Source organism: Tupaia chinensis, unplaced genomic scaffold (assembly GCF_000334495.1).
Source record: "Tupaia chinensis unplaced genomic scaffold, TupChi_1.0 Scaffold000558_1, whole genome shotgun sequence".
In the NCBI taxonomy this organism is placed as follows: Eukaryota; Metazoa; Chordata; class Mammalia; order Scandentia; family Tupaiidae; genus Tupaia; species Tupaia belangeri.
In genome coordinates, this window is record NW_006160070.1 from 1,690,272 (window position 1) to 1,701,363 (window position 11,092).

Here is an 11,092-nt window from a genome sequence, read left to right on the forward strand (position 1 = left end):
CCCAGCCATAGAGTGGCCTCCGTTGGAGCCAGCCTGCCTCCCAGCACTGGGCGAGGGCCGTGCCTTCCCTCAGAGCTGCTGCTGGAGAGTGCCCTCCACCCTGCACTCTGCGCTACTCGCCTCGGCCCCACCTCCAGGCCTTTGCCCTGCCCCCCATCCCTCCCACAGCCCTTCGAGCTCAGCTCAGGCCCTGGATCCCCAGAAACCCTGTCCCTACACCTCCCTGCCACCCCTCCCTGACACACCCCTCTCAGTGTGTGGGGCTTGGCCAGAATCCTCCTTAGGCCCCAAGTCCTGCTTGGTAGCCGTCCTGCATCCCAGGTGGAGATCATGACCTGGAGACATCATGGCTCCCGGGGTGGCAGCTGAACCAGGTAGGGGCTGCAGGAGCTGCTGGCCCCTCCTTAGATCAAGCCCTGGTGCGCAGGGGCGCTCTGCCGTGACCCTCCATGGTCTCGTCTCCGTGGAGCTCCCCGCGGCCCTGACCACCCAAGGAGTGCTCAAGAACCAGCCCCGATACAAAAATACACTTTACTGTGAGCTTGCAGATTGCAGGCAGCAGGACAGGCACGTGACAGCAGGGCGGGCACGCAGCAGCAAGGCATGCAGGGCACCAGGCTCAGGGTACGAGACGCGCCAAGCAGCCGGGGCCCTCCTGACGGCCCGGCCCCAGAGCCTCAGGACCCTTGGTTTGGCCAGGCCCCTCCTACCCAAAGGCCCCAGAAGATTCTGGCCAAGCAGGTGGCACCAGTGCAGGCAGGGCAGGCCACCGCCTCAGGCCCCGCGGAGTCCAGAGGGGCGGGCAGGCAGAAGCAGCTGGAGAGCTCAGCCGGAAGCCAGCGGGCGGGGTGGGAGCCCACACCTGCCAGCCCAGCCCGCCCCTCAGCAATTTGTCTCTTGATTGAACATCCGAGGGACATCAAGCTCACAGACGTGTTTTCTTCTCCGTCTTCCTGAGGACAGCCAGGACGGGTAGCAGAGAAGGGCTTCAAGGTTCCAAGGGCCACTTGACACTTTGGGGCAGAGAGTTGGGGGAAGCACGAAGGAGCCTGCCTAGACCAAAGCAAGGGGCGAACAGCAGCGAAGGCAGCATCCAGGCTCCCCTCAGCAAGGGAAGGCGTGCGTGCGTGTGTGGGTGTGTGCATGCATGTGTGCGCACGTGTGGGTGTGCATGTGCACATGTGTGGGTGTGTGCATGTACGTGTGCATATGCGCGCATCTGGGTGTGTGCGTGCGTGGGTGTGCGCATCTGTGGGTGTGTGCGTATGCGCGCGTGGGTGTGCGCATCTGTGGGTGTGTGCGTATGCGCGTGTGTGCGTGCGTGGGTGTGCGCATCTGTGGGTGTGTGCGTATGCGCGTGTGCGTGCCTGGGTGTGTGCATCTCGTGTGTTTGCGTGCGTGGGTGTGCGCGTCTGTGGGTGTGTGCGTATGCACGTGTGTTTGCGTGCGTGGGTGTGCACATCTGTGGGTGTGTGCGTATGCGCGTGGGTGTGCATGTACGTATGCGCGCATGTGTGTGTGCACGCGCAGGAGCCATGGAGTGCACACCAAGCATTTGCTTCGGAAGAACACACTTGTGATTGAGCAGAGGGTGGATGGCACAGCCGCTGCACTGCATGGGGTGGGCAGCAGGGCGGGACTGGGCATGGTCCCACCTGGGTGCAGCCTGGCTGCGAGTGGCAGCATGGGCCACCCTCATTCCCACGGAGCGGGTGAGGGCCTCTGAGACCAGCCTGTCACACTGCCTCCTCAGTGAGCAGAAGGGCTGAGGCAGTCGTGGCATGTGGGGCAGGACATGGTCAAGGCAAGACTCTCCCTGGGGGCCGAGCTAGCCAGGGGCAGTGTGGCCAGGCCATGCGGGAACCCAAGGAGGGCCCAGAGGGGTGTGGTAGTGGGGCCGGAGGCAGCTCACTTCCAGCACTGCTCCAGGGAGCCGTGGGGCTGGACCTTGAGTCTCTGGGGGCACAGCAGCTTGGTGAAGGCCCGGCGGAAGCTGTAGTGGCACAGTGGGTAGAGGACAGGGTTGACGGCCGAGTTGGCCCACAGAAGCCAGAAGGACGTCTCGTACCAGTGGTCAGAGACGCAGCGGCCGTGGCAGGCAGCACGGACGATCATCAGCAGGGTGTAGGGGGCCCAGCACAGCCCGAAGATGCTCACGATGATGGCCAGAGACTTGGCCACCTTCTTGTCCCGTGACAGCCGGAAGCGCTGGGTGATGCTCTGGGACACCATCTTCATGCGCTTCTCCAGGGACGCAGAAGATGCGGATGGCTTGGAGCCCCTCTTGAGTGAGCGCGGCCTGTCGGTGCCCCTTGAGGAGCTGCCAGAGCTGGAGGTGGGCGAGGCCATGGCACCCCCACCACTGCTGCCCCCGGGGGCTGTCTCCCCGGCCTCGGCCCCAGGGGCCGTCTCGCCCACCCCGTACCTGTGTAGGGGCATGGCCTCTCCGTGCCCCTTCTGCCAGCAGCCCCAGCAACCAGGTGGCGGCGGGGGTGGCGAGGGCTGGGCCTCGGGCGGGGGCTCCGGGCCGGCTGGCTCGCGGGCCCGGTCCAGGCGGAGGCGAGCACGCCTCTGGATGTTCAGGTAGATACTGAGGTTGAAGAAGGCCACGCTGAGGAAGGGCGTGAAGAACTCGAGCGTGGAGGCCGTGATGAGGAAGTACCAGTTGTAGAAGAACTCGGCGTAGCAGTGGCCCTCAGGGATGGAGCTGCCGCCCGACAGGTGCTCCCAGCTCAGGATGGCCGGGCCGTAGAGCAGGAAGGCCAGCACCCATACCAGCACCATCTTCCGCACTGCCCTCCGTGTGTCGCCCTGCTGAGCTCGGTATGACACCTGCAGCGGGACAGGCCGGTCAGGGGACAGGGAGGCAGGAGCACCAGATCAGAGCTCCCAGCAGCCCTGGGTGTCGGCCATGGCAGCAGTGGCGTTCCCTCCTCCTCTCCCCTCCTTTCTCTTCCCTCCACCCATGCTGTGTGGCTGCCACCCTCTCCGAGAGCCCCAGCTGGGCTAGCCCTCCCCAGGCCCCTGAGTCCCTCCACACAAAGCTGCCTGTGAACTAGCTCTGAGGCCTGCACCCCTGATGCCTGGCCAGGCTGGGCTGTCCTCAGCAGCTCACTGTGCTCGGCAGGGTGGAGGGGGTTCCAGCCTGTCCCAGCATAGGCACCCACACCCTGGGGAGCGGGGCGTGACTCGGAGAACGCCCTGCACACCTGTGACAGGTGTCTGAGATCCACACCAGGACCTCTGCAGGAGGCTGGCTCCGAGGGCAGAGAGAGCCCCACTGTAGGGGCAGGGTGGCAGGAAGGGCTGAAGATCTTGTTGAGCGTCTCAGTGGGAGAGCCCCTCCCCTCCCAACCATTGCCATGGCTTTTCTTTCTTTTAGGTTTTGCCATAGGACGTCTTGCCAGAGACTGAGAGACGGTGAGAGGGAAAGTGAGAAATCACCTCCCTGGTGGGATGGCCACGCCGCAATCCCTCCTCCTAGGATTACAGAGACTGAGAGACAGTGAGAGGGAAAGTGAGAAATCACCTCCCTGGTGGGATGGCCACGCCGCAATCCCTCCTCCTAGGATTACAGAGACTGAGAGACAGTGAGAGGGAAAGTGAGAAATCACCTCCCTGGTGGGATGGCCACACTGCAATCCCTCCTCCTAGGATTACAGAGACTGAGAGACAGTGAGAGGGAAAGTGAGAAATCACCTCCCTGGTGGGATGGCCACACTGCAATCCCTCCTCCTAGGATTACAGAGACTGAGAGACAGTGAGAGGGAAAGTGAGAAATCACCTCCCTGGTGGGATGGCCACACTGCAATCCCTCCTCCTAGGATTACAGAGACTGAGAGACAGTGAGAGGGAAAGTGAGAAATCACCTCCCTGGTGGGATGGCCACACTGCAATCCCTCCTCCTAGGATTACAGAGACTGAGAGACAGTGAGAGGGAAAGTGAGAAATCACCTCCCTGGTGGGATGGCCACACTGCAATCCCTCCTCCTAGGATTACAGAGACTGAGAGACAGTGAGAGGGAAAGTGAGAAATCACCTCCCTGGTGGGATGGCCACACTGCAATCCCTCCTCCTAGGATTACAGAGACTGAGAGACAGTGAGAGGGAAAGTGAGAAATCACCTCCCTGGTGGGATGGCCACACTGCAATCCCTCCTCCTAGGATTACAGAGACTGAGAGACAGTGAGAGGGAAAGTGAGAAATCACCTCCCTGGTGGGATGGCCACACTGCAATCCCTCCTCCTAGGATTACAGAGACTGAGAGACAGTGAGAGGGAAAGTGAGAAATCACCTCCCTGGTGGGATGGCCACACTGCAATCCCTCCTCCTAGGATTACAGAGACTGAGAGACAGTGAGAGGGAAAGTGAGAAATCACCTCCCTGGTGGGATGGCCACACTGCAATCCCTCCTCCTAGGATTACAGAGACTGAGAGACAGTGAGAGGGAAAGTGAGAAATCACCTCCCTGGTGGGATGGCCACACTGCAATCCCTCCTCCTAGGATTACAGAGACTGAGAGACAGTGAGAGGGAAAGTGAGAAATCACCTCCCTGGTGGGATGGCCACACTGCAATCCCTCCTCCTAGGATTACAGAGACTGAGAGACAGTGAGAGGGAAAGTGAGAAATCACCTCCCTGGTGGGATGGCCACACTGCAATCCCTCCTCCTAGGATTACAGAGACTGAGAGACAGTGAGAGGGAAAGTGAGAAATCACCTCCCTGGTGGGATGGCCACACTGCAATCCCTCCTCCTAGGATTACAGAGACTGAGAGACAGTGAGAGGGAAAGTGAGAAATCACCTCCCTGGTGGGATGGCCACACTGCAATCCCTCCTCCTAGGATTACAGAGACTGAGAGACAGTGAGAGGGAAAGTGAGAAATCACCTCCCTGGTGGGATGGCCACACTGCAATCCCTCCTCCTAGGATTACAGAGACTGAGAGACAGTGAGAGGGAAAGTGAGAAATCACCTCCCTGGTGGGATGGCCACACTGCAATCCCTCCTCCTAGGATTACAGAGACTGAGAGACAGTGAGAGGGAAAGTGAGAAATCACCTCCCTGGTGGGATGGCCACACTGCAATCCCTCCTCCTAGGATTACAGAGACTGAGAGACAGTGAGAGGGAAAGTGAGAAATCACCTCCCTGGTGGGATGGCCACACTGCAATCCCTCCTCCTAGGATTACAGAGACTGAGAGACAGTGAGAGGGAAAGTGAGAAATCACCTCCCTGGTGGGATGGCCACACTGCAATCCCTCCTCCTAGGATTACAGAGACTGAGAGACAGTGAGAGGGAAAGTGAGAAATCACCTCCCTGGTGGGATGGCCACACTGCAATCCCTCCTCCTAGGATTACAGAGACTGAGAGACAGTGAGAGGGAAAGTGAGAAATCACCTCCCTGGTGGGATGGCCACACTGCAATCCCTCCTCCTAGGATTACAGAGACTGAGAGACAGTGAGAGGGAAAGTGAGAAATCACCTCCCTGGTGGGATGGCCACACTGCAATCCCTCCTCCTAGGATTACAGAGACTGAGAGACAGTGAGAGGGAAAGTGAGAAATCACCTCCCTGGTGGGATGGCCACACTGCAATCCCTCCTCCTAGGATTACAGAGACTGAGAGACAGTGAGAGGGAAAGTGAGAAATCACCTCCCTGGTGGGATGGCCACACTGCAATCCCTCCTCCTAGGATTACAGAGACTGAGAGACAGTGAGAGGGAAAGTGAGAAATCACCTCCCTGGTGGGATGGCCACACTGCAATCCCTCCTCCTAGGATTACAGAGACTGAGAGACAGTGAGAGGGAAAGTGAGAAATCACCTCCCTGGTGGGATGGCCACACTGCAATCCCTCCTCCTAGGATTACAGAGACTGAGAGACAGTGAGAGGGAAAGTGAGAAATCACCTCCCTGGTGGGATGGCCACACTGCAATCCCTCCTCCTAGGATTACAGAGACTGAGAGACAGTGAGAGGGAAAGTGAGAAATCACCTCCCTGGTGGGATGGCCACACTGCAATCCCTCCTCCTAGGATTACAGAGACTGAGAGACAGTGAGAGGGAAAGTGAGAAATCACCTCCCTGGTGGGATGGCCACACTGCAATCCCTCCTCCTAGGATTACAGAGACTGAGAGACAGTGAGAGGGAAAGTGAGAAATCACCTCCCTGGTGGGATGGCCACACTGCAATCCCTCCTCCTAGGATTACAGAGACTGAGAGACAGTGAGAGGGAAAGTGAGAAATCACCTCCCTGGTGGGATGGCCACACTGCAATCCCTCCTCCTAGGATTACAGAGACTGAGAGACAGTGAGAGGGAAAGTGAGAAATCACCTCCCTGGTGGGATGGCCACACTGCAATCCCTCCTCCTAGGATTACAGAGACTGAGAGACAGTGAGAGGGAAAGTGAGAAATCACCTCCCTGGTGGGATGGCCACACTGCAATCCCTCCTCCTAGGATTACAGAGACTGAGAGACAGTGAGAGGGAAAGTGAGAAATCACCTCCCTGGTGGGATGGCCACACTGCAATCCCTCCTCCTAGGATTACAGAGACTGAGAGACAGTGAGAGGGAAAGTGAGAAATCACCTCCCTGGTGGGATGGCCACACTGCAATCCCTCCTCCTAGGATTACAGAGACTGAGAGACAGTGAGAGGGAAAGTGAGAAATCACCTCCCTGGTGGGATGGCCACACTGCAATCCCTCCTCCTAGGATTACAGAGACTGAGAGACAGTGAGAGGGAAAGTGAGAAATCACCTCCCTGGTGGGATGGCCACACTGCAATCCCTCCTCCTAGGATTACAGAGACTGAGAGACAGTGAGAGGGAAAGTGAGAAATCACCTCCCTGGTGGGATGGCCACACTGCAATCCCTCCTCCTAGGATTACAGAGACTGAGAGACAGTGAGAGGGAAAGTGAGAAATCACCTCCCTGGTGGGATGGCCACACTGCAATCCCTCCTCCTAGGATTACAGAGACTGAGAGACAGTGAGAGGGAAAGTGAGAAATCACCTCCCTGGTGGGATGGCCACACTGCAATCCCTCCTCCTAGGATTACAGAGACTGAGAGACAGTGAGAGGGAAAGTGAGAAATCACCTCCCTGGTGGGATGGCCACACTGCAATCCCTCCTCCTAGGATTACAGAGACTGAGAGACAGTGAGAGGGAAAGTGAGAAATCACCTCCCTGGTGGGATGGCCACACTGCAATCCCTCCTCCTAGGATTACAGAGACTGAGAGACAGTGAGAGGGAAAGTGAGAAATCACCTCCCTGGTGGGATGGCCACACTGCAATCCCTCCTCCTAGGATTACAGAGACTGAGAGACAGTGAGAGGGAAAGTGAGAAATCACCTCCCTGGTGGGATGGCCACACTGCAATCCCTCCTCCTAGGATTACAGAGACTGAGAGACAGTGAGAGGGAAAGTGAGAAATCACCTCCCTGGTGGGATGGCCACACTGCAATCCCTCCTCCTAGGATTACAGAGACTGAGAGACAGTGAGAGGGAAAGTGAGAAATCACCTCCCTGGTGGGATGGCCACACTGCAATCCCTCCTCCTAGGATTACAGAGACTGAGAGACAGTGAGAGGGAAAGTGAGAAATCACCTCCCTGGTGGGATGGCCACACTGCAATCCCTCCTCCTAGGATTACAGAGACTGAGAGACAGTGAGAGGGAAAGTGAGAAATCACCTCCCTGGTGGGATGGCCACACTGCAATCCCTCCTCCTAGGATTACAGAGACTGAGAGACAGTGAGAGGGAAAGTGAGAAATCACCTCCCTGGTGGGATGGCCACACTGCAATCCCTCCTCCTAGGATTACAGAGACTGAGAGACAGTGAGAGGGAAAGTGAGAAATCACCTCCCTGGTGGGATGGCCACACTGCAATCCCTCCTCCTAGGATTACAGAGACTGAGAGACAGTGAGAGGGAAAGTGAGAAATCACCTCCCTGGTGGGATGGCCACACTGCAATCCCTCCTCCTAGGATTACAGAGACTGAGAGACAGTGAGAGGGAAAGTGAGAAATCACCTCCCTGGTGGGATGGCCACACTGCAATCCCTCCTCCTAGGATTACAGAGACTGAGAGACAGTGAGAGGGAAAGTGAGAAATCACCTCCCTGGTGGGATGGCCACACTGCAATCCCTCCTCCTAGGATTACAGAGACTGAGAGACAGTGAGAGGGAAAGTGAGAAATCACCTCCCTGGTGGGATGGCCACACTGCAATCCCTCCTCCTAGGATTACAGAGACTGAGAGACAGTGAGAGGGAAAGTGAGAAATCACCTCCCTGGTGGGATGGCCACACTGCAATCCCTCCTCCTAGGATTACAGAGACTGAGAGACAGTGAGAGGGAAAGTGAGAAATCACCTCCCTGGTGGGATGGCCACACTGCAATCCCTCCTCCTAGGATTACAGAGACTGAGAGACAGTGAGAGGGAAAGTGAGAAATCACCTCCCTGGTGGGATGGCCACACTGCAATCCCTCCTCCTAGGATTACAGAGACTGAGAGACAGTGAGAGGGAAAGTGAGAAATCACCTCCCTGGTGGGATGGCCACACTGCAATCCCTCCTCCTAGGATTACAGAGACTGAGAGACAGTGAGAGGGAAAGTGAGAAATCACCTCCCTGGTGGGATGGCCACACTGCAATCCCTCCTCCTAGGATTACAGAGACTGAGAGACAGTGAGAGGGAAAGTGAGAAATCACCTCCCTGGTGGGATGGCCACACTGCAATCCCTCCTCCTAGGAGGTCCAGGCGGAGGCGAGCACGCCTCTGGATGTTCAGGTAGATACTGAGGTTGAAGAAGGCCACGCTGAGGAAGGGCGTGAAGAACTCGAGCGTGGAGGCCGTGATGAGGAAGTACCAGTTGTAGAAGAACTCGGCGTAGCAGTGGCCCTCAGGGATGGAGCTGCCGCCCGACAGGTGCTCCCAGCTCAGGATGGCCGGGCCGTAGAGCAGGAAGGCCAGCACCCATACCAGCACCATCTTCCGCACTGCCCTCCGTGTGTCGCCCTGCTGAGCTCGGTATGACACCTGCAGCGGGACAGGCCGGTCAGGGGACAGGGAGGCAGGAGCACCAGATCAGAGCTCCCAGCAGCCCTGGGTGTCGGCCATGGCAGCAGTGGCGTTCCCTCCTCCTCTCCCCTCCTTTCTCTTCCCTCCACCCATGCTGTGTGGCTGCCACCCTCTCCGAGAGCCCCAGCTGGGCTAGCCCTCCCCAGGCCCCTGAGTCCCTCCACACAAAGCTGCCTGTGAACTAGCTCTGAGGCCTGCACCCCTGATGCCTGGCCAGGCTGGGCTGTCCTCAGCAGCTCACTGTGCTCGGCAGGGTGGAGGGGGTTCCAGCCTGTCCCAGCATAGGCACCCACACCCTGGGGAGCGGGGCGTGACTCGGAGAACGCCCTGCACACCTGTGACAGGTGTCTGAGATCCACACCAGGACCTCTGCAGGAGGCTGGCTCCGAGGGCAGAGAGAGCCCCACTGTAGGGGCAGGGTGGCAGGAAGGGCTGAAGATCTTGTTGAGCGTCTCAGTGGGAGAGCCCCTCCCCTCCCAACCATTGCCATGGCTTTTCTTTCTTTTAGGTTTTGCCATAGGACGTCTTGCCAGAGACTGAGAGACGGTGAGAGGGAAAGTGAGAAATCACCTCCCTGGTGGGATGGCCACGCCGCAATCCCTCCTCCTAGGATTACAGAGACTGAGAGACAGTGAGAGGGAAAGTGAGAAATCACCTCCCTGGTGGGATGGCCACGCCGCAATCCCTCCTCCTAGGATTACAGGCACACATGTCACATGCCTGCCGTGGTTTCTAAGCTGCCAGGTCTGGGACTCGAACCGCAGTTGGGCACCTGCTGGTCCCCCAGCCCAGTGGCTTTTATGGGAGCACTGGTCAGAGTCACGTGGTCAGAGGTGTGTGGACACCCGCTGTACACCGGGCCCTGTGCGTACTCTGCCCTGGTGTCAGCTGGGCTAGCCCTCACAACGGCAGCAGCTCTGGACGGCCCTCCTCCTGGTAGCCCCGGGAAGGAGGAGAGGCCACAGGTGCAGGGGCTCAAGAGCTCCCAGGCCCACCATCTCGTACTTCGAGGCTGGAACAGGACGTGCACCCCCAGACAGAGTCCCCACCAGACAGCCTCAGGCCACCTGACCCTGGAGAAGAGGGAGGCAGCACCCGTGACCCTGTGGCCACTCAGAGGATCCCTGTGGAGCTGGGAGCTGCTGCCTGTCCCCTGCAGCCTGTGTGTGTCTGTGTGTGCCAGGGACACACCAGGAGCTTTGGCCCCAGAGCCCTGGGACCCGACTTGCTGCAGGGTCGAGGGCGGCACCCTCCAGCAACGGCCAGACTTCCTGTCTCCGCTGTGCCAGGACCTCCCCAGCTGGCAGCAAACGGCCACTGAGCCAGTGGTTGGCCACAGAGCGCCCAAGTGCCAGGCGTGAGGCCAGTGGAGACCAAGCCGGTCAGGCACCTGCCCGTGGCTCGGGAGCAGCCGTCCCTCCCCGGTTCCCCCAGGGTCACCCCTGACTCCCGACTCACGGCCCGGGTGACGGACAGGAAGCGGTCGTAGCTGATGAGCACGATGTTGAAGACAGACGAGGTGCACAGCAGATAGTCCACCACCAGCCAGAGTTTGCAGAGGCCACGGCCGAAGGTCCAGCGGCCGGTCAGCACGTAGGGGACATACAGAGGGATGCAGAAGGCGCCTGAGGGAGAGGAGGGCTGTGGTGGGATGTGGCAGGGCAGATGGGCTACCCTAGGGAGGCAGCAGGACCTTCATCTTACCCTCCCTGCCTCCTAGGCCCTGCTGTGCCCACCCCACAGCCCCCGGGACTGGCAGCCCCTGCGCTTGAAGGCGGAAGGGAAGAAGACCGCAGGGCCTGCCTGGAAGCGACTCTGGGCTCTGCCCTCCGGGCCCTCAAAGGGAGGGAGGAAGAGAATTCCCCCCCACACCAGGAGACCCTCCTCTCCTGGATCGCAGCCCCTACCCGGCTTTGGACCACGCTCCTTCAACTGCTTGGAACCCGAGAAAGCCCATCTCCTGGCGGAAAGGGCGCTTGGCGGCAGCTACGCCGGCCCTCGCCCGCCG

At 59.0% G+C, this 11,092-nt stretch overlaps 1 protein-coding gene across 1 annotated transcript in view; it reads right to left on the bottom strand.

Annotated features, from left to right (window-relative positions):
• Positions 1–1,450: 1,450 nt before the first annotated feature.
• Positions 1,451–11,092, bottom strand: part of HRH3 (histamine receptor H3) — an 18,100-nt gene continuing 8,458 nt past the window's right edge. The window contains exons 4-5 of the mRNA XM_006157728.1: positions 10,543–10,709; positions 1,451–2,832 (exon numbers count right to left, since the gene is read on the bottom strand). Coding sequence (XP_006157790.1) covers positions 1,909–2,832; positions 10,543–10,709 — 1,091 coding nt within the window. The 3' untranslated portion in view covers positions 1,451–1,908. The remainder of the gene's footprint in view (positions 2,833–10,542; positions 10,710–11,092) is intronic.